The sequence below is a fragment of the Protomyctophum bolini genome (assembly GCF_963924005.1).
Source record: "Protomyctophum bolini genome assembly, chromosome: 19".
Taxonomy (NCBI): domain Eukaryota; kingdom Metazoa; phylum Chordata; class Actinopteri; order Myctophiformes; family Myctophidae; genus Protomyctophum; species Protomyctophum bolini.
This window is the reverse complement of record NC_137880.1, coordinates 6,813,345-6,837,005: the sequence shown is the minus strand read 5'-3', so window position 1 is coordinate 6,837,005 and position 23,661 is coordinate 6,813,345. Positions and strand designations below refer to the sequence as shown.

The 23,661-nt window shown below is 42.3% G+C and overlaps 2 protein-coding genes across 2 annotated transcripts; both read left to right on the top strand.

Moving 5' to 3' along the window:
- Positions 1 to 916: 916 nt before the first annotated feature.
- On the top strand, positions 917 to 14,572 carry LOC308334528 (uncharacterized protein; the record flags this gene model as incomplete). Its single annotated transcript, XM_080791326.1, has 8 exons — positions 917 to 1,085; positions 3,044 to 3,179; positions 3,507 to 3,673; positions 4,014 to 4,156; positions 4,421 to 4,521; positions 4,626 to 4,744; positions 14,204 to 14,380; positions 14,505 to 14,572. The coding sequence occupies 8 exons, from the start codon at positions 917 to 919 to the stop codon at positions 14,570 to 14,572; spliced, it is 1,080 nt and encodes a 359-aa protein (XP_080647452.1).
- Positions 14,573 to 16,441: 1,869 nt separating this feature from the next.
- Positions 16,442 to 23,467, top strand: LOC308334527 (high-affinity choline transporter 1-like; the record flags this gene model as incomplete). The annotated part of the gene is made up of 8 exons (XM_080791325.1): positions 16,442 to 16,625; positions 17,420 to 17,533; positions 18,034 to 18,189; positions 19,913 to 20,061; positions 20,399 to 20,560; positions 21,050 to 21,137; positions 21,761 to 21,978; positions 22,902 to 23,467. The coding sequence occupies 8 exons, from the start codon at positions 16,442 to 16,444 to the stop codon at positions 23,463 to 23,465; spliced, it is 1,635 nt and encodes a 544-aa protein (XP_080647451.1). The 3' UTR covers positions 23,466 to 23,467.
- Between the last annotated feature and the right edge of the window lie 194 nt (positions 23,468 to 23,661).

Here is a 23,661-nt window from a genome sequence, read left to right as displayed (position 1 = left end):
ACTGATCTCAGGTCAAAAGCTCCACTCATTCAAGTCAGTCAGAACTTGTGGCCACATGGGATGTTTTGCCCATGCAGGGTCCCATTTGTCTCAAGATTTTGCCTCTGATCATGAAAGGCTATATACAGCCCAGTCCACACCATTGATTTGCATTAATGTTGCAATGCAATGCCTGTATAGCAATTTGCAATATTATGACTAACACTTTATCTCTTCCCCTTATGTTAAAATGTGGTTTGTCTTTTATTTTTTTTTAAATGTAGGCTATGTTGTCACATCACTAAGCTACATCAAAATGTTGACTTACGAGACACACTATTATGTGCTTGATGTGTCAAGTCACCCCTATTTGTTTAATCTACCGGTATTCAGATGTATTTATAGAGGATAGCATTTATTGTATGTATTTATTTATAATAACATGTGACCTTTAATCATCATCAATGATTCAAATTTATTGGAAAAAATAGTTTTATTTTTACTACTGAAACTTCATGTGCTCTGGACTCACTTTAGGTCTAGTATAGTTTTCAAACTTCCTTATTTTTGTCTACTGTCGTCACTGTGCTCTGCATGGTCAATATGTCATCATAGTGTGTGTGTGTGTGTGTGTGTGTGTGTGTGTGTGTGTGTGTGTGTGTGTGTGTGTGTGTGTGTGTGTTTTGCACGCACACACGTTGTTTGAGCATTTAGGTTTTGTACATCCTTAACGCTGAAGCATTGTGCCAAACCAGCAGGCTGACATGGTCACATTTAGCTAAGCAAGTATAATTATGGTTATATAATTTGCAATGCAATGATTTTGATATGACAATGACACATACAGGAGCGGCAAATACAACATATAGTTACTATCTGTAATCAACAGCAGTTACTTTTCAAGATGTCTACAGAAGATATTTATGCCGAGCCAGACATGACAAAGAAGGTGAGAAAGAGAGATAGAGACAGAGGACAGAGAGGGGACCCTGCTGAGGAGCGTGTAGAGATGGTGGTGGACATCTACCAGAGTGTGGACGACTTCGTCCCTGGACCACAGGGGGACATGACGGTGAGGGACAACACAGCAGGAAGACAGGCTCAGGGTGAGTTTGATCAAGTAGTTGATGTATATGGAACTACAATTCTCCTTTATAGCAGTCTAGGAATCTTAGAATAGCCAGTGGCCACCAACTAGTGACCACAAACAAATGGTTGGGGGTTGTTTGTTTGCTATGTTAGGACATGCACCTACTGTTCCTAGCTATTACCATATAGGGGACAGTGGGGGTTTGGGAACCTGAGAGACCACCTTTCCTTTGATGTCTTTGTTCTGATCTGCATAAGACCCTGCTGAAAATGTCTAAATGTGTGTTAGCTCCCACAAGCCGAGAGGCTGAAGGAGCTCGTCCATGGGGCTCCAGCCCCATGGTTGTGCGATGCTGTTTTTGTACACTTTTTGTAAAATGGACTTGGAAACTTTCATTGGCCGGTCCGTCGTCAGTCCCTCTTAAGTTGGTAGGAAATATACTTCATAGTTGATCGTTGTCAGTGTGATGTCAATGTTTAAAATGTAAAAACATATTAAAGCGGGTATGTCACGGCCCTCGGGAAGCTATTAAGGCTATTAAAATTAGCATCTTGATTCTGACGTACGTACGGGAACGCACAATTTGACCAATGAAATTGATCTTGTATCTGGGCTAAATGGCAGAGCGGCTCTGGGCTCTGCGAGTATATCCTGGTGGCTATCAACTCATGCTAGTGGTTTTGAGGTCACTTTTAGCTTCATAGCTGGGTGAAAGTTTGGTGGAAAAATTATTTTTTTGCTCGAAAATCTTCGTTAGAATGATATTGAGTTGACGTGTAAGTTTTAGGGTGAACTGTTGCATAATCGCAATTTCGCGTGACGGGTTCCATCGTACCTATCTTGTCTATCTGTCTCCCCCCCGCTGACACGCCCTCAGCCGGCTAAGTGCTGAACACACTCTCTCTCTCACACACACACACACACACTCTCTCTCTCTCTCTCTCTCTCTCTCTCTCTCTCTCACACACACACACACACACACACCGATATAGGGGCGGTCTCTCTCTCTCTCTCTCTCTCACACACACACACACACACACACACTCCGCAGCAGCCGTGGTTGAGGCCATGTTAGACGGACTAGTCACGCGAAATTGCAATTATGTAACAGTTTACCCTAAACCGTACACGTCAACTCAATGTCATTGTAAGGAAGATTTTCGAGCAATAAAATCTTTTTTTTATGATACTTTCACCTAGTATGACGCAAAAAGTTACCTCAAAACTAGTAGCCTTTAGTGCGCTAGCCACTCAGCTCGGCTAGATGCTAGGTCACGTCAGAGCCTGAGATATAGTCACGTGTCGTTTGAAACTGTTTTCATTCAGACCACGTGATGTACCTTATCAGCAATGTTAATCTCGGGCCGGGACACTCCCCCTTTAAAGGGAAGCTCAGATCTGTGCACAGATCTGAGTGTGCAGAGCTTCCCTTTATTTTTCTAATGTTCCCTTTGTCTCTCCAGCACCTCACTTAAGTTTTGTCAGCGGATGAGCGGTGCAGGTTCTTTTTACATTTGTGTCTGAAATGTTTAAAATGTAAAAAGATATAAAATACATGTAGCAGCAGTCTGTCCTTCAATAAAAGATTTTTCAGATTTGATTCAGAATTTCTTACAGCACAAAACGTAACAAGTGCATATCCTTCACTATAATGATGATTTAGACCAGGGGTTCTCAACGTTTTTGGCTGGGGACCCCGGGAAATGCTTTGGCCCTGTCTCGCGACCCCCGCCCCCCCACCCCCAATACAAACTAACTGCATCCAGCCATTCAGTTGCAAAAAATAAAAATAATAATTAAATAATTTGGTGACCCCCCCCAAAATAAATTGGCGACCCCCCTAGGGGTTGCGAACGCCTGGTTTAGACAGCTGTTGTTCAGTTATAGCAGAGCTTTCAGACTCTAATTCAGTGTCTCTCTCTCTCTCTCTCTCTCTCTCTCTCTCTCTCTCTCTCTCTCTCTCTGCACACCTAGCTGTACTTTCTGTTTCAGGACAGCGCTCCAAAACAGAGATAAGGCCTCTCGGAGTGGTTGCTGCGTGTCTGGGGATCCTGTGTCTTATTTTGATGGCTATGACCATAGCCCAGGCTGTGCACTGTGAGTATTACATGTCACTAAACTACCACATCACTCACTCAGGGAGTTTGTTGCCTGACATTTTTATAGATGCGACAAGTATTAAGGCCACCACAGTATTAACCCAGAACTTGTAAAAAAATGTTTTTTACATGTGTGTATTATAGACCAATTATTTCTTTACAAACATTGGGACTGGGCGCACGGGTGACTGTTTCATGTAATCAATTCCCAACAGATGATGATGTTTTTTCTTCTTCTCAAATAAAAATGTCCACGCAGATGCTTGACCTCATCATGAACAGTAGCAATAACTGTCTGTATCATCCATTTCTGTCCTTTCAGATCGTTCACCCTGCAGTAACAGCATGACCAACGACACCCTGATGCATCATTATAACACCCTACAGTCCAGCTACGATAACCAGACCCTGGCGTTTACCCAGATAAATATCCTGAACAACAACCTGACGCAGGAGAAGGACCTGCTTCAAAGTGAAGTAAACCAGCTGAAAACACAGATAGCAGGTGAGAGAAGATACAAAATAAATGAAAATGGTATAAATGAAATAATAGTAGTGGAGTCAAAACTAACTACAATATTTGTAGAAGTAGTGAAGTGTAGAAGTGTAAAGTAGGCCCATCGCAAACTTGAAATACTTATCCGAAGTAAAAAATACCAGGAATGTTTACTTGAGTAAATGTATAGGGAGTAGAAAACACCATTGATAAAGTAGATGAATAGTTCTACCCTCCACTCCACTACATCTCTGAATACTATTATTATTATTATGTGTTATGTGTGTTATGATAGATTTTCAGTACATTGAAAATGTACTGAAGTAAATCTCCTGTTTGATGTTTGTAGACAGGCCGTGCCCCTGTGGATGGACGAAGTTTGCAGAGAGCTGTTACTACAGAACTCCTGGAGTGAAATCATGGCAGGGAGGTAGAGACGAATGTCAGAGTCTAGGAGCTGATCTGGTGGTCATTAACAGCAGAGAAGAACAGGTGTGTGTGTGTGTGTGTGTGTGTGTGTGTGTGTGTGTGTGTGTGTGTGTGTGTGTGTGTGTGTGTGTGTGTGTGTGTGTGTGTGTGTGTGACTGTGTGTGTGTGTGTGTGTGTGTGTGTGTGTGTGTGTGTGTGTGTGTGTGTGTGTGTGTGTGTGTGTGTGTGTGTGTGTGCGTGCGTGCGTGCGTGCGTGCGTGCGTCGATCATTATAGTGAAGTGTATTGAATAGAATTAATGATGATTCAATCATGTACAAATAATCAGGTATTCATCAGAGGATTGAGGACTGGACATCTATCATGGATTGGTCTGACCAGGACTCAGGGCAGCTGGACGTGGGTGGATGGAACACCACTGACAACAGAGTGAGCCATTTGACATGTTTTCATTGTAATCAAAGTCTATCAAAGTCACTTTATTTGAGTGACTGAGTGGATGTGGCTAAATGAATACATTGTTTATTGTGCAGGTACTGGTACAGTGGATATCCTCTTAATGATGGAGACTGGAACTGTGCAGTCTACGATCACAGGACTGACCCTGGAACATGGTTTAATGGTGGATGTTCAGCTACAGCGCCCGCATTCTGTGAGACTAAGTGATGTTTGTTTTCACTTCATTGATGAAACTGCAGTTCAGTGTTCTGCTGCTACAGCAGTAATTAGTAGTGAAAATGATAAAAAAAAGTAGCTATACTACATGTTGTACCTATAACCACTTTAACACAAACCACCAACTATGATGCTTTAGCATGTTATTAATTTGGCTTTCACACCTTGACCCTATTCTGGGGACGAACATTCTGCGAAAATAGCAGATCGACAAGCCCACAGCGTGTCACTACACGATGCATTGTGAGCTTGTAGATCAGCTATTTTCACAGTGAAGAAAGTTCCGAAAGTGTGGTGCGGGGGCCCCTAGGAGTCATTGGTGCTGTTCCAGTGGGTCGCCAGATAATTTTTTTTTTTGTAGTTTGGCTATTTTTTTGTACATTTTAGAAAGATTTACACATTTATAATTTAGACTTTAATAAAAACGTCTTGGGGGTCTCTGACATAACGACCTTTAGATGGGGGTCAAATACATATCAATTACATACATTTGGGGGTCCTTGACATGGAAATGTTAGAGCCCTGGGCGACCCCAGTCAGAGTAGTTCTATTTTCGATGAAGCGATTTGATGTAGAGAGAAAATGTAGGAGGACCAAGAATAGAGCCCTGAGGGCAGGATCATGCAAGGTGTTGGGTTGGAAATCCTAAACGTTTTATTTTTATAAAAAAAATATTATCATTTTAAAAACATGTTAAATAGATTATCTACAAATGGTATATTTGTATTTATATAGTGCCTTTATCCAAGGCGCTTTACAGAGATTGTGCATTACATTCACCCATTCACACATCGACGCCGGAGGAAACCATGCAAGGCACCAACCTGCACATCGGGAGCAATTCGGGGTTCAGAGTCTTGCTCAAGGACACTTTCGACACTAACTCTGGGGGAGCCCGTGTTCGAACTGGGAACCTCGCGACCGGTTTCCATCCGGTCAACCCCTGAGCCAGTACTGCCCCTACAAGCTCACAACGCATCGCGATGCGACTATTACTGTACAGCCACTGTTCATTAGCCTGACCCTGTATTTCAGTGGCTGAAACTAAAAAGGCCCCACATACATACCGTACAGAGGCACATTTGATGAACAACAGTCAAAGTGATCAGCAGGGCTCAGAGCATTAACGCTCCACAAGGGCTCATTCAAGTCAATCAGAAAGACCTCATGGGATTGTTTTGCCCAAGCTCCCGATAGTCTCAAGAATGACCTCTGATCATGAAAGGCTAAAGCCCAGTCCACTTCGCAATTGAACTAGTCACAACCAAAATTGTGCCTACCTGGCAACTGCATGTGTCGGACATGTGACGAACTGGGTTTTAGACCTCTGTGCCTTCCTTCTGTTTAGCCTTGCAGTGGCCAGACGCCAATCTGCCGGTGGCAATTTTGTCTTTTGCCTTCCGCGGACTGGTCTGGCCAAAAAGCCAGGCATCCCCTTCATTAAATGAAAAGAGTATATGTTTGGGGTGGGTCATATCATTTTATTTGCTAAAAGAAAAAATCCAACTGACCCAATAAGTTCTGATGGTGAAGCTAAATGATGTCATTCTATTTTGCTACAGTATATATGCCATTTGTTTTTGCTTGTTCGCTCATATCAAGTCTTTTTGATCTTCTTATATTCGTATCGTTAGTCTTTAACCACATGAACCTTGCATTGTTATTCATTATTATTATTCTAGTCATAATAGGTGAACATTCTGAGAAAATAGCAAATCTACAAGTTCACAACGCGTCACAAGGTACTTCTAGAGCTGCTATTTTTGATTAAGCTGATTTTGCTCTAGCTGCTGTAGAGAAAGTAGTAGTGCAATATTATGTAGCTGTATTTTAACCCTGTTTTTACGAAAGCTTTTAATAAAACTTTACTTGACAAGAGCATTATTCAACTATTTATTTAACAATTCTACTGATTAAACTATGTGGAATTGGTGAAAGTGGTGACAAATGGCAACTCACCCGAACATGCATTATCTGTTTATTTAAGAGGTGGAGGGACGGAGAGACTTTTACTGAAGAAAAGCTCTATACTGTATAGTGAAAAACTGTATAGTGAGTGACTAAGTGATGATTAGCCTACTATCGGAGATAAAGCCCTGGTTATTTTTGGCATATTAACCTGTTAAAAAGCCTAACAGATTCACACACTAAGTGTGACGTGCATGTGTTCGCCATGTTTTGAAACCAGATTTCACACATATGTCTCAGAAACACTGAGGAAGCTCGCTTCCTTCGACTTCTGTATGTTATTATTTAAAGTGGTATGCATGCATTTGTGAGTGACTTAATTTGATATTTTTGGGTCCTTTTTTGTTTGCACCGAACACCAGAAGAACACTTTATGTTAAATGACACAAAAGGGAAGATGTTTTTTGAGTGCAGGGCACAGAGCAACTGTGCTTCACAAAGATATAAATGAGAAATTGTAATATTTAGGCGGGTTGATTGTGTATAGGCAGGGGAATGGTGTTTCTCCCCACAAAGCCAATTGACTGACTTCTATGTAAACCAGAATTCATTAGCCCCTGCTCTAAATAGCCAGCAGCCCCAATTTTCTAAATTAACTCAAACAGTGCTCATAAAATTAAGCATGGCCGTGTCTATTAAGTATACATTATGTCTGGTATTAAAAGGCTGAACTGGGAGGACATGCGTGTCCAGTGTATGATTTTTCAGTTCATTAGAAGAAAAATGTCATCATTGAGGACAGTATACACGTAGTCACGTGACGACTGTGACTTGCATGAGATATATGTGCTCGCCACATCCTAGAACCTTCTCGCTGTGGCATGTTTTTAAGCGAGAGGGGAACTCAGATGATGTAACAATGGACTTCACGTTTCTCACACCCAGGCCCACAGCACGTCTCTGTAACAATGACAACCTGCTGCTATGTGTCAGGAGGAGGAAACACAACAAACTGGCCTTATTTAGACATGAAAAGGGTCAGTTTCTCCTATGGAGGTGCTAGCACTGCTTGGCTCCTCCTCCTCTGATGGGGGAGTCACCCAACTCTGCCAGTTCACGTAGCCCCAGTGATACCGCCTCATCCGCCTCGCTGTAACTTTTTACACAGTACTCCCACGTCACAGACCCATCATTTATAGTAATCATGTAATAATGATAATTATAATAATGGATTTTATATATAATGCACTTTAAATTTGTATGAATCTCAAAGTGCTAATAAGTGAGTGCCGGTGTAGGCAGAGAAAAGAAGGAGATTTATTCCTCTTGGAAAAGCCAACGATGGTGGCACTCCGTTTAATTAATTAGACATAGAATGAACAACACAAAACTTGTCGCAGAGGTAAATACGTCAACACCTTGGAGGTGTGTTTCTTCACTTTTAAAGGTAACACACTATGCATTGCATTAAAGGAAAATGCTGCCTATATGGTAAGAGGAACATGACCATATTAAACATGGGCAAGAACGCAGTTAATTATACATGTCATTATAAACTGTGTGTGCATATCCACCACAATATAGATAATCAATACAAGAGAAGAATGTACAGTCACTCTCATCCAGGGTGCCCAAAAGGTAGATCGCGATCTACCAGTAGATCACAAAGGCTGTACAGGTATAGATCACAGGACATGTCCCTAAAGAATATTTAATATAAACATATAAAAAACTATTTGTGGAATATGCCACTTGAGTTACGTGACTTGATTGATTGACAAAAGGGGCCTGTAAGCTCAAACTCACAATGCAATATTTTGTTTTCAACAGTGTTGCTGTGCACAAATGTCTGTAGCATTACAAATTAAAAACAAAAAAAACTGTTACATTTCTCCCCCTCTATTTCCCATACCAAGTGCATTTGTCCTATATGTAATGCCAGCGCCGCTATTCTAAAGCCCCCTCAGGCACATATTTAAACTATTTTCACTTTTTCAGCAATGGTGGGTAGATCTTGTTGAGCTGATCATTTTAGTTGTTGTAAGATGTTGTAAGATGTTGTAAGATGTTGTAAGATGTTGTAAGATGTCGACACATATTTACACCATGCCAGACTTGAGAGAGAGTGATGGAGAGAGAGGACAGAGAGGGGACAGTGGTGGCCATCTATGAGAACACAGGCACAGGCACACGTGCACACACACACACACACACACACACACACACACACACACACACACACACACACACAGCTCTACTGCAGCCTGTTCCCTTCTGCTGATTATGTCTGGCATTAAAATGGAGGACAGGACATGCATGTTGTGCACTTGCCCAGTATGACTTTTCAAGAGCTGCATCTACAACAAGCCAGTGTGGTTTATGTGTGTGAGTGTGTTTTCTAACAGAAAGTACAAATAAAGGTAAGTTCATACAGAGAGGGGGGGGGGGGGGTGACTGGGCCTAGTTGCTAATCCTCCAAGTAATTACAAGGTTTGACTAGTTGATCAGATCAAAGTTCACCTCGTAGTATAGTGGTAGTGTAGTTGTCTCAATTCCCCAGATAAAATAAAATAAAATTGAGAGTGGCAGAACTTCTGGAAGTACGTGCTCTGGGCTTGTAGCTAAATCAAGGTTGTCACGTTAACTTATTGAGTTTGAGATGTATTTCCCCCCCAGTGCAAAGGTACTGTATAGTCTAGACATCGTAATTTGCATTAGACTACATGGTCTCTCTCCATAGTGTTTCAATTCAGCTCCATTCAAAGTGTGGATAATAAACGTATAGGCTACCTTATAGGCTATGGACCGTTTGCAAGGATTCTACACTAAATAAAGTCCATTAATCTAGATTGACTTCACTTCAGATTCTGCACACTTGGATGCATCAAAACAGTGAGTATGCTATATGTCATTCTTTAGCTTTTGTATGGCTCATGTAATAATTTGAGGACATGGAGTTTTTATAATTCATTCTCATACCGGCATTGCCCAGATATTCTCATCTAGAATTAAAGTACAGCAAGCAACAAAAGGTTAGCATTGTGCATTATGTCAAAGGCAACGCTTAACCCAAACTAACCTCAACTCATAAATGTCACCATGATATTTAAACAAGTCAAGTGTTATAAAATGCCACTGATCTCAGGAACAAGTGGGACTAGAGACCTCAGCATCAGACATTAATGAGGCAGAAAGTTACTGATATGCCACTGGAAATGCTGGGGCAAAAGATTACCCTATCATGAATTCCAATGTTTTTGATTTATTTGTTAACAACATGGTCACATTTAATTATTTTATAATATACAAAGTTTTACGGATAGCAATCTGAATACACTGTAACGTAAAGTCAAACCTCTGACGACAACTGTAAAGGTTAAATTGGACCTCTATGCCTACTAGAAATATCACATATAATACAATACACATACACAGAATATCTTATATCCCCAACCACAATTTGGGACACATTTGTGTAAATTAAAATTATATCATAGCATCATAGTATATGCATATTTATTTTGGATATATATGCGCCATATACATTTGAGATATTATTATTATTGTAATATGATGTCTATGTTCCATCCAGGGACACTGGGGGGGCTCTGCTCTACAGACAGATAGACAGTCAGTCAGTCAGTCAGACAGACAGACAGCTCTCTACCTGTCTCTCTGTTAGTCCTGCTGCTGTTTCTGTCTGTCTGCCTCCTGCTGGTACAGCTGACTGTCTACCTCACATGGAAACTCAGAGAGGGTGAGACTCATGATCACATCTTAATGTCTGGATGCTGTCAATGTGTTCACAAGAGACACGTGTAGATTAGGCCTACTGTACAGGCTTTTACCTCCCACTGGGGCTGCAGTGCACACTACAATACATGTACTGTATTCAGAGAAGCTTTGGGCAACTTTACATTTAAACGTAACATTGTTCCACACCACAGTTACCAGACACTCATAGAGCCACCAAACTTCTAGCGTTGGTAAAGACATTGTTTCCTGTCATGACGGACATAACAGAGCTCAAGCTCACAGCCTCAATAATAAAGCACTAACCATGTGTACAATGATGCCATTTCATTCTGTGTTGTTTTAGTCAAGTCACTTTTAAACCACATCCTGTCAAAGCTGGCCTTCCCTTCCCTCTGCAGGCTTTCATTTCACAAAATGCTGTTGACAGGATATCTCTTCTGATTGATTGATTGATTGATTGATTGATGATTGATTACCTTATTAACAGTTTGCAGAAAAGAGCACAAGAAAGTAGCCTACAGTTCAATGCAAGGTCTGCTAAGAGGATTTATAATATTATAAGCCAAGAAAGCGCTATGGCTTGTTTCCATATTCAATTAATGTGAACATCTGAACTCCAGTTAATATAAACCACAATAAATGCTTTAATTGAACTTTATATGTGTCATGACTCATGCACAAACACACTTCTATATCTCCATTAATCTCCTCGTCCTCTTTCCTCTCTTGTCTCCAAGTTGAAGCTGAGCTGTCAGACCTCCCACGGGATAGAAGCAGCACCATCTACTGGCCACGGAACAAAACTACATCCCCTAGACACAGAACTGACACTGGTTCAGTCACACACCTGACCAGTGTTGGGTGTAACGGCGCTATTAATAATGGCGTTATGTAACTGTGACTACTTTTATTGCTAATGGAATAAAATAACTATTAGTTTTGCAATTTAGTAGTTAGGCACTTTTATCTGTACTACTTTGTGGTATTGGTAGGCCTACTAGTAAAAACAACTACTGCTGTACAAGGACTTCTTCCACCACTGGAGACTACCATCAAACATTATGTGCAATGGAATTAAATCAACAGATTATGATGAATAAGTATTAAGTTTCTTTATGCTTTTGTAGGCTACCATGACTACTGTACTCACCAAAGTGAAAGAAATGGTTTATTAAAATAATAGAAATAAAAACAGAAGAACAATGCTATTATGCATATACTGTTTTTACATAACAGTTTAGATGTTCGCATATTTTATGCATAGAACTATTTAAACTTTAATATATATTTTTTTCGTATTATGCTAGTTAATGGCGTAATGATTTGCTCACAGCCCCCTGTAGTTAGTTTGGCCTACTAGGGCCTGCATGCATCGTTTGTTAGGGTCGGGAGCAGGGGGGCAGTCAGACGGATATTTTGTGAAGCCACTAAGGAAATGAAAGTTCATATAATGGCCTGTTGTGGCGCTCTCATTGGGCTCAAAAAAACTCATAGCCCCATAGAAGTCCATGTATTTGGGCCCAACTTCACCTAGACTGTATTACCTTAATAAACATGGTCATGAATACTTTTTGCTTCCAGTCACTAGTTTAAAGTCTCATTTCTAATGTCATAATATTCTTTTTGGAAAATTATGGTCCCATTTATTAGAAAAATTACCATAAAGTCGCGCATGTTCTGAGGGGCGTGGCTACCGTTACAGTCTATGAACGGGATCCCCCACCCACTCGAGTCAAAATAAAAACCAACGAAGAAGAAGGGGGAAGTCCCGCCTCGTTGTCTGGGCCAGCCAATGGGCCAGCTGGCCTGAACTGGGCCAAAACGGATCTAGAAAGATGGCGACTTCCATTGCAGCAAGGACTGACAGGCTTCATTTTACGTTCACGTTAGACCCGCGGGACGCTTTGTCCATATTTTTTACAGTCTATGGTCGGGAGGCATGTCTTTGCTTCCCACAGGTTCTGAATTGCCAATCAGTGCATTGGGAGCACCTGGCCAGTAGTCCCAGTGTGCTCTATAAAGGGCTGGCTCACTCTCTCACTTAGGCCCAATCCCAATTAGTTTTTTAACCCTACCCAGTACCACATGTGTGCAAACCACATGAATGCAGAGTAAAGGGTCCATTTGGACTCCAGGTGGTGTTGATAAGCAGAGCTATAACGTATGACTGACCCAAGGCAGCCATGATGCATGCCACACAGCTCTCTCTCTCTCTCTCTCTCTCTCTCTCTCTCTCTCAGCACACGGTATGTGGCAATCAAACAGGTGCTTTGATGTTGGTGCGGGGCAATTAATGACTAGAATTGAATGTCACTTATAAATTCATACACATTCAGGAAATATTCAATTGTGAATATTTTGCGAAGACATATTTTTATATACAATCATAATTAAATAAATGTATGTTTCATAATTTATTTTAAAAATCTCAAACATTGCCGCGGACATGGACACATCTTTGTGTACGGACTTGTTGATGACCCCTGACCCCTACTACCAATCTATGTTCCATTGGTTCTATGATTTCTTGCTTACAACCCTTAACACTAACACTTATGTACAAGGCTGCATGCTTTAACAAACATTAACCTGGAAACCAGACAAATCTGCCAGTGAAAGAAAAAAAAAGGGCATGGCTCTGGCTCCCCCTATTGAAGGAATATAATTATAATAGAAGTGGTCAGTCTGTCTTCATATTCATTCAATGCAAGTGTTTATCAGCAGACTCAGGACAGAATCCACAGGATTTATACAAAAGCAGACCTTTCTTGGGATTTCTACATTGAAGCAGGTAAGACACTCAGACCTCTTGTCTTTTAGCCACATTCAGAAGTTAAAGTGTGAATTATTAAGCTCTTCATTTGACCTCTACCAATATTGACGTCAGACTTCGGTGCTCTATGGGAGCCAAACTACACCGGGAAGTCCGGTTGAATGCATTGGATGCAGTGAGAGCCCAGTGACCAGCTCATGAACAAACACTATTTCTGAATGAACTGAGATCTTTCTGCTGTGTTGCTTTTTTTTCTCCTTCTTTTTAGTAATTCAAGATTTAATTGGTTATAATATTGGTTTTAAACTTGAATTGAAGCATAATAACATGTACAGTATACAGTACATCAGGGTATCATATAATGCACTCATAAAGAGATATTGAGTTCATAAATGTATTCTGTCTCTTCTTCCTTTCCTTTTTTTTTTACATTTTTTTATTCCACATCTTTGCAGTGACACATTGCAGACATACTTACATGTTATACATAGGTACATGGTACATACATAGCCTACATATAATTACCAGTAGGTGCATTTCATGGTAGTCATTGCATGTTTGTGTGGATTTTTCTCTTTAAAAAAACCCCCACCCAGTAGCCTATTCCCCCTGCTCCCAAGTACCCCCCCCCCTCTCTCTCCCACCCATAGAAAGAAGAGTAACCAATAGAAGGAAAAAGGGAAGAAGAATTAAAAAGAAGCAATTAAGGAGAAGAAAAAGAAGCGGAAAAGAGAGAGAGACAAAGGAAAGACAGGGTGAATAGCAGACCTACAAGCTCATAGCACGCCACTCTGTGGCACGCTATGAGCTTGTAGATCTGCATGATCACTGATCAGCATGTTGACTTAGCTCCTTGTGAATTGTGACAATGATAGAACAAAGTCTGCACCCTCGGGTGAATTATACACTTATCTAATCCAATGAGATATAGCTTGAAGTGAGTCAAAGTGAGAGATGAGAGGCTGCCTGTTGTGCCACAAGCTCCTCACGTTCCTATAGTCCCTCCCCTGCACGACATCATAGGACAATTAAGGGCCGGGAGTCCTCCTCAGCCAGCAGCCAGCACAGGTGGGGCTGATTCCAATCAGCCCAGCTGCTCCACAATCACCATCACCAGAGACTGCCAATATAAGCTGCTGAGAGCCGGCACCCGATGCTTGGACGTTGCCTACTGTGGTTAGTGTTACCTGCAGTTTAGAACCTTTTCCTAGCGTACCTTAGCGTTGTGCATATTGTAGATCTTCTATTTTTGAGTTTTTCTTGTGGTAGATATTGTTTTTGTTCCTCTGTTTTGTTCCAGGCTCCCTCCACAAACCCAGTGTCTCCCAGCTCCACCCCTCCTTCCAGGACTCTCCTCCATGCGCCTAACAAACCAAGTTTGAAATAAATTTCCTTTTGTTCACTCCTGTCTCTGTGTCTTTGCCTTTGGGGGGTCCCCGGCACATTTGGCAACTTAACACTTTGAGCGTAACACTGCCATGTTGTGCCATGTGCCATGTTTTAAAAAGTGACATTTGGTCCCGTAACCAGGATGTGTTTTGAGGGAGGTAGATGGTTTTTCCATTTGTTTCTTTCCGAGGTGTACACTGTCATTTTATAGAGGTATCTAAAGAGCAAAACGTACGTTTCTGAACGTGCCAAGTATCGCAAGACTGTCTGCTGTCTGGCAGCCAAATCTTGCGATACCTCCGAAACAGAAACGATACCTGCTGCTGTTTAGATCCTCAAATAAAAAAAATATATATATTCCTGAGCAGATTATATGACACAGGTCTCTGTTAGATAATTCTGATATGTTGTTTACATGTCATGTCAAGTTGGCTACTCCATCATATTCTTTTGTTCAGCACAGACAGAACTTTAGCCCAGAACGTGTTCCCTATAGGTTTTGTCATCTTGCCCCTTTTACCATCATTTTAGTCTACTGCCTGTTTACACAGCGTTGTTCATGTCATCCATGTTTATGGCCAAAATATGTTTTCATCGGTCCCATTTAATATCTTGTTCAGTCGCCATACTGTCTTATTAGGTTTTCCCCCAATCAAGTTAACTCGCAATAATGAGAGGTCTACTACATGTACTTGACCTTGGCCTAGTGAGAAAAGAGATAGCTGCTCACAGGGAGTCAGGGATAGTGTTTTTCTCTGCCGAAAGTTCACAGTGCAGGGAAAGTTATCAACAAGTTGCCCGGCAACGCCTGCCTAGGTGCTTTCCAGGCTCCAAGCGGCATCAGTGTGCGGGACAGAGGAGATGAATTCTAAGTCTCATCATCCATGCGTTGGACCAATGAGCGCTCGACAACCATGAGCGCCACCGTCACCGTGGGATATTACGGAAATGAACTATTTACCAGAACTATTTATGAACTTAATATCAACAAATCTGACGTGATCTGCACTATTAATGCCTCGGATCATACTGTTCAGTTCGGTTCAGTTCAGTTCAGATCCATTCTCAGAACTTTATTTTATCTGCCTCCAAATAATTTTATTTATATCTTTCATTTTTTTTTGGTACAGTGACTGTCGTTCAAGATTTAAAGGGCTACTCACTCATTTTTAAGGTAAAGACAGCACGGTATTTGGTCTCCGGCTGGGTTATATTTGAAGGTATTTATTTATACAGTCCTTTCTGAATTATCATTACAAAATAGATATAATTTATCAATGGTTCATAAATAATTCATGTGACTTCCGGTGCGAGATGTTGGCTCCCATGAAAGTGTCATGTGAGGTATACTGCGGTCAACTGGAGACAGGGTCCGGAACAAACAGAAAGCAGTGGATCGAGTATTTGAAGGAGATAGTATATCATAGGATCTATGGGGTGCAGTACTATTATTATAAATATACTGTAGCAGTACTATATATATAAGGAAATAAAGTAATGTAGGCATTGTAGGGAGTAATACTGCATATTCCGGTACAGTATAGGTGGCTGTATAAACCTTAAAGCTATTGGTTGCAACCCGCCATAATACCGATGAAGAAACCACTTCTTCTCTGCAACAAGGACTCTCTTTTTCAGTACTTTTCCAGTTTTTTTTTTACTATTTTCAACCAGTCCCTTCCGGCCTAACACTATACCCACCACACGGCAACGTGTGACACACTCAACAGTGACTGGTGTGCAGTGGCAGGACCAACAGCAGTATGGAATATCTATAGCTCAAGGACATTTCAATATGTTAACACACATCCTGTCTTGCTTGCATTTGTGTGTGTTGCAGTTTACACGATGGCTCTAAACATAGCTGGGTTGGTAGCAACGTTGGTCTTCTATGCCTTGATCCTGGGGATGGGGGTCTGGGCTTCTAAGACGTCCAGGAGGGAGGAGAAGAAATGTGTGGGGTCCAGAAGTGAAGTCACCATGATAGGAGGACGCAACATCAACATTTGGATTGGCGTGTGCACAATGACAGGTGAGAGAAAATACAATTTGTAATTGATTTAATTGATTGAAGTATTTATTAACAGTATACAGTACATACAAAATACAATACAGATACAATACAAAATACAAAAATAAAGCATAAAGCATTACACTTGTTTACAATAGGGGTCCACCATTTTCAATATCGCAGAACATTTGGACCTACAAATACCACAAATCAAGGAGGTAAAAAAGGGGGGGGGGGACACATAAATATGTATGCCGATGCATATAGACGCCTTACCAGACGAGGTGGTCACACTGATAGGCACCAACATTGTACATTGTCGTTTGAGAGCGTCGTTCAAAAGTAGGCTGCTGAAAAGATGTGACGCGTCAGTCCCGATGCGATTGCGTGTCGGACCGTCAGGACGTCGGACCAAAGATAATTATGCACCCATGAGCTTGTAGATTTGCTACTTTCAAACATTCGCGAAACATTTTGCCTATAATAGTGACGTGCCCAAAATAGGGACGCCATGCAGGTTGAAAGTGGTTATAATAAGTCTTCCATGTGGGTTTTCTGCAGTACATATTTAACCAATAAAAATGAAGAGCTTGTGGCTATAATATACTTTGGACATTTGGAACACAGGTTCTGCACATATTATGCAGTACAAGGTTTCTTCCCGAAAGCACCAGTTTGTGTGTTGTGTGCAAGACGTGTCAATCTATGTATTCTAAGTGTGTGTGTGTGTGTGTGTGTGTGTGTGTGTGTGTGTTCCTGTGTATGTGTGACTGTGTTAACATCACCGTGTTAACTGCTTTTATCCTCATCATCAGCCACCTGGGTCGGAGGAGGTTACATCATGGCTACTGCCGAGGCCGTCTACACTCCCTCCCGTGGGGTCATCTGGGCCCTGGGGCCTCCTTCGGATTGCCTGCTCTTCCTCGTAGGTAAGAAAAGCAACATGTCTCTTTGACTGTATCACACACGCACGCAGGCCTGATTATCATGGGATCATCTTTCATCACGGTCACTGTTGATCTATAACTTTCAGCAGTGCGGGGGCGCAGAAATTGCCTTTTTTTAATTCTATTTAGTAACTGTGTGTGTGTGTGCGTGCGCTCCTGCCCTGATCATGGCGACACACGCCACTCTCTCCCCTTCTCTCTTTTTTGATTCTGTTTTGTGTGTGTGTGTGTGTGTGTGTGTGCGTGCGTGCACGTGTGTGTGTGCGTGTGCCCTGATCACGGCGACACGTGCAACACGCCACTCTCTCTACTGCTCTCCTCTGCGACAAACTAGTCTACCGTCTAATTATACAATAATATACTATACTAGTAACAGCTCTCAAATATATAACTTTAAACAATGTTTAACACTGGCATGCCTGAGCGAGAGTCCAACTGTGTGTGTGTGTGTGTGTGTGTGTGTGTGTGTGTGTGTGCGACAGGAGGCTTTTTCTTTGCTAAACAAATGAGGTCTAAGCGCTACGTGACGATGATGGATCCGTTCCAGCAACGCTACGGCAACGCGTTCACCACGGCCCTCCTGCTTCCCAGTCTGCTCGGTGACGTTCTGTGGGTGGCCTGCACTCTGGGTGCCTTGGGTCAGTCATACTGTACTTTACAGCTCTGCTTACCATGCAGTCAACATATGGAATGAATTCTGTACTGGCCATAATATGAAGCGTGCCTTGAGTGTACAGGGTTTGATGAGGTGAGATCAACATGGTCAGCTCCATATACGGAGATCTAAAGGGTGGCAGCGGGATCTATAAGTGTGGAAGGCATGTGAGCTTGTAATTCTGCTATCTTCGCTGAAAGATAGCATAATTATGGTTCACTGAGCAGAGTGCAGAGTATAGGGACACGAAGTATAGTGACGTCTCGATTGGGGCAAGATCAAGTCACACCACTAATATAGTCACTAGTCGGGTCACATTTTCAAAGCAATAAACAAAAAACGACAAAACGGAACAACATGTATTGGATCAGCAGTGATCTAATACATTTTAAAAAACAGTTGCAGACACTTGGGGGGGGGTATAAGTCTGCAATCAAATATTGAAATTGACCGTATGTAATGGGAGAGCTTTAATTTAAGCTTCCACGTGGTTGGGGCACTAAAACAAAAGTCTGTTTTCCCCAGTTCTGCCTTTACATTTTGGAACCTTTTGTGTAAGCCAGTGACTGGAGCGTGTCTCTGTGTTTTTAGTCTATGTGTTTACTTACTGTTTTACCGAAGTACTGTACAGCACTTTGTGGCAGCTATGGTTGTTTTAAATGTGCTTTATAAATAAAGTTGAGTTGAGTTGAGTTGAGTGTCCTATACAAGTATGTTACAGGATTCGAATCCAACAGAGCTTTAATATACAACTGTAAAGTCCCATCAATCGCTTTAAAAATAAACAGATACCAATGTTTATTTCGCCTGTCTGTCGGCCAAGGAGGGCCAGCCCACTCTGCCATATAGGATGCAGTGATGAGTTCTGTAAGGTTCACCAGATATAAATCGCAGAGCAGAGTGATGAACTGCATCCAAGGGCTTGAGGACAGAAGGAGCAGCTTTTCCATATAGATGACATCTTCTCCATAGTCCAACACAGAAAGAAAGACTGCTTCAATAACCCCTTTCCTACATTGGAGTTGGGAAACTAGCTCTGTTCCGTAGAAAAAGCTTTTTTTTTTAGCATTAGTTTACAGACAAGATTGTCAATATGGTATTTAAATGTAAATGTGTCATTAAGCCATATTATTCCAAGGTACTTGTATTCAGCAACCATTTCTATGTTTGATCCATTTGAGGTAGTGATATGTAAGTTGTTATAATCAATACTTGTACGGTTTTACTAAATTACACCTCAAATTTAGCAACTCCTTCCGGGTTATCGACGGGTGAGACTGCAGTGACTTACTCGAGCATATTTGAAACACATTTATTAAAACTCGCACATTATTTTCAGCAAGTTTCAGCTAGTGGCTAGGTAATCGACAGCTCCACAACACCCGTCAACAACAATGTCCATTGTCCTTCTGAACCGCAGCCAGTCCTCGCATGCGCATATGAGCCTATCTTGCGCGTGACCACTACTGCCGAAAGATGTCACTCTTACACCACTCAATACAAAATAAAAAAGGAAATAGAAAGCATAGCAAGAAAATGTTTATATTAAAAATGGGATAAAACCACACAATACTCTTGGCCCTGGAGAATAGCCTACCATGAATGTAGTTTTTCCAGCATGCACTGTAGTACAAGCTTGAGCTCTCTTGAGTGCATCTACAAGTGCATTCAATGTGCAATGAGTGTGTTATTGTGTGTCTCTGCAGGTGGGACAGTCAGCGTGATCCTTGATCTTCATTCGTCCTACGCCATCGTCCTGTCTGCAGGTGTCGCCATCACCTACACACTGCTGGGAGGCCTGTACTCAGTGGCCTACACCGATGTCATCCAGCTGTTGATCATCTTCATCAGTCTGGTGAGAGCAGACATGGATGTTCAGGGGTGGCATAGCTGAATGGGTAGAGTAGAGAGCCTGGCTGGGAAGCAGAGCGTCTTGGGTCTCGATTCCCTGAGTAATTATTAAGATCATGCACTCAGATCTCCTATTTTCCCAATTTGGAAATATTTAGGAAAACTTCACTTCACTTTTCTTTGTGGCAAGTTTTGGTACATTTTGATACATTTTGGAAAGTGGTTAATGCAACCTCCATCCCATCCATCCCTGATAGCATTAGCACTTCTTCACTGGCGGTGAATATAATTGTGTTTTTGTTGAACTATTTCCTTGTTCTGTTTTATTTTGTCTTTCCCAGTGGATGTGTGTTCCCTTTGTAATTCTCCACCCATCATCTTCATCATCATCATCATCATCATCATCATCTAATGTGACTCTCACACCTGTAAACTCACCACCCTGGCTGGGGGAGCTCAAGACGGAGGATGTTGGAAAATGGATCGATGAATTCCTCTTATTGGTTAGTTCTCGTTTCCTGCCAAATCCTATTTATGTACAGTATGCAGATATGTGTGTTTACATATGTGACCAGATTTGACTGAGAGCCTGCCATCGCGCAAATTCCAGCTTTTCACCGGAGGAGAAAAACGTATTTATTTTTTTCAAAATGAGTTAATAGCACAGGCAGACTCTTCACATACTGTACTAGAGCATGTCTGGAATAAGTGTCAGAGCTGAAATCGACATGCTTAAACATGTAGCTAGGTGTAATGTTAGAGACCACAGAAGTGTACATTTCAAGCCTGTTTTCTCACCTCGCTGTGTGTGTGTGTGTGTGTGTGTGTGTGTGTGTGTGTGTGTGTGTGTGTGTGTGTGTGTGTGTGTGTGTGTGTGTGTGTGTGTGTGTGTGTGTGTGTGTGTGTGTGTGTGTGTGTGTGTGCAGGCCCTCGGAGGACTGTCCTACCAGCCATTCTATCAGAGGGTCCTCTCTGCTGCATCACCTGCTCAGGCCCAAATCACGTGCTTTGCATCATCGATCATGGTCGTCATCTTGGGCATTCCCTCGCTCGTTATAGGAGCGGTGGCTGTTTCTGCAGGTAGGCCTACTTCACAAATAACACATTTTGCGCACGCTGTTAAAGCTGCAATCCACGACTTTTGTCCTATATACCCAGGGTTCGGACCCCGAACTCAGAATTTCTAGCGATGTGCTAAGACAAATCAGCCTCATGGTGGCGCATCTTTACCTATAACTGCACCGATCTGCATAACAGTTTTGTATCCATATAGTCCCTGGAGAGGCTAAGGAAAACTACCTCCAATCTCTGAAAAAGGCCTGTCCGAATAGGTCAAAGGTGACAAAAATGTCTACAACTTGATAGTCCTTTAAACGGTTGGAAAAGGTGGAAATTGTACCTTTTGTAGTGAGGACTCGTCTACTTTCTCATTTAGAAAAATAAAAACAAAAACATATATATTTATGTCAAATATGCTGTTACTGCGTCATCACGCAGCACTAGACTTAATTACAGAACACTGGGATTTGTACTAGATTAAATCACATTTGATGTGGCCACTACTACCACTAGTCACCATAAGGTGTCGCCAAACTACCAAAGAGAATATCTCACACATGCATGTGTCTTGGGCTGCCCTCTGCTGGTCCACTGACAAAAGTTCATCTTCTCATCACTTTGGATGTCCGGTTCCCCCCTCTCAGACTGGAACCAGACAGAGTATGGTCTTCCACCTCCGTTTGAGCGCGGGGAGGCAGGGAATGTGCTTCCACTGGTCCTGCAACACCTCGCCCCGTCCTGGGTGTCGGTATTGAGCATCGGGGCATTGGCTGCAGCCGTCATGTCCTCCGTGGACTCTGCCATGCTTTCTTCTGCGTCCATGTTCACTCAGAACGTCTACAAGAGCTACCTCAGGAAACAGGTTGGTCAAACGTTGCTGTACTATAACTAAAATGTGTCTCTGCATTTGTGCACATTCTTGTGTTTGTGTGTTCATGTATGCAGCACGTGAGTAAGAGAAAGTTATTGAAATCTTAATTTTTTTCTCACTTTGCTTCCTTCTAATAAATGCTAAGTGTTGTTGTGTCTAAGCACAGAGGATCTGTACGGCTACGCAAAATTATAGCAGATAGGTGCTCTATTAAAGTTGCAATCCATTTTTTGAGTAAAACTTTATTTTGAGTATAAAGTGTGTTAATAAATGCGAACGTCGGTCGCAGTTTACTACGAAAACCTGCACCTCCCGTCAGTCAGTCAGTCACACTTCGTGACACGCTCCATAAATGGCCAATACAAAATACATTCCATATGTTGATCTGACCTCATCACACCATGTACACTCAAGACACGCTCCATATATGGCCAGTACAGAATGAATTCCATACGTTGATCTGACCTCATCAAACACCTAGATCTCCATATACGGAGCTGACCTGTTCTGACATCCCATATGTTGATCTGGTCACCCATCAAACCCTGTACGCTCAAGACACGCTCTATATATGGCCAGTACAGAATTAATTCCATATGTTGATCTGACCTCATCAAACACCTATAGATCTCCATATAAGGAGCTGGCATGTTCTGACATCACAATGATGTTCTGACATCACGATGGTCACCCGACCAGCTCAACCGAGTGATTGATCTCCATCTCTACCTTAAAAACAGCACAGGACACTGGACACTGACTGTTTTTGGTCAAAGTTGATCCCATGCATGCCAAAGGGCCAGCGCTCGCCCAGCAACCTGCCCTCAAAGGGCCAGCACTCGCCCAGCAGCCTGCCCTCACAGCTTTAGCATCTATGTCGTCATTCTGTAATGACACATTTTTTCTCTCTCAAGGCATCAGAGAGGGAGTGCGCATGGGTGATCCGGCTAAGTGTGCTGCTAGTGGGCTTGGCCGGCGCCGGCCAGACCTTCACCGGGGAAGGCGTCATGGCGTTCTGGCTGTTGAGTTCAGACCTGCTGTACTGCATAGTCTTCCCGCAGATCGTCTGTGTCCTGCATTGTCCCTTCGCCAACGGATACGGTGCGACCGCCGGCTTCGTCCTGGGGACTTTCCTCAGGTTTCTGAGCGGGGAGCCTGCACTCCACATCCCCGCCGTCCTGCTGTTTCCCGGTTGGAGGGAGGACGAGTTGACGGGGGACGTCCACCAGTATTTTCCCTTCAGGTCTTTGATAACGTTGCTTATCGTACTCGTCATTCCCTCGGCCTCCTTGCTGGCACGTCTGGCGTTCACCCGCCACATGCTGCCTCCTTCCTGGGACGTCTTTGGTGTCTTGAGGGAGACTGGGGATGCTTTAAAGCGTGCAAGTGGAGTGGGGAGAGCAGAAGTAATCTCACCTGCTGCGACTGAGTCTGAGACTACTGAGAATCTGCTGGTGACGTCCACCTCCAGCTGCTAGGATGATACATGCTGTAGGTTTTATTCCAATCGCGATTCCGGAGACTATACTAGAGACCACAGATTACCGATGTGACCAAATTCAATGCTTTGTAAGAAAGAAAGCCAGAGAGAGCTCTAACTGGATCCATACCGTAAAAAAACCTCCAGGTTTAAATGAGGATTTTTGACATGAGTGTTGAACAAATAATAGATTC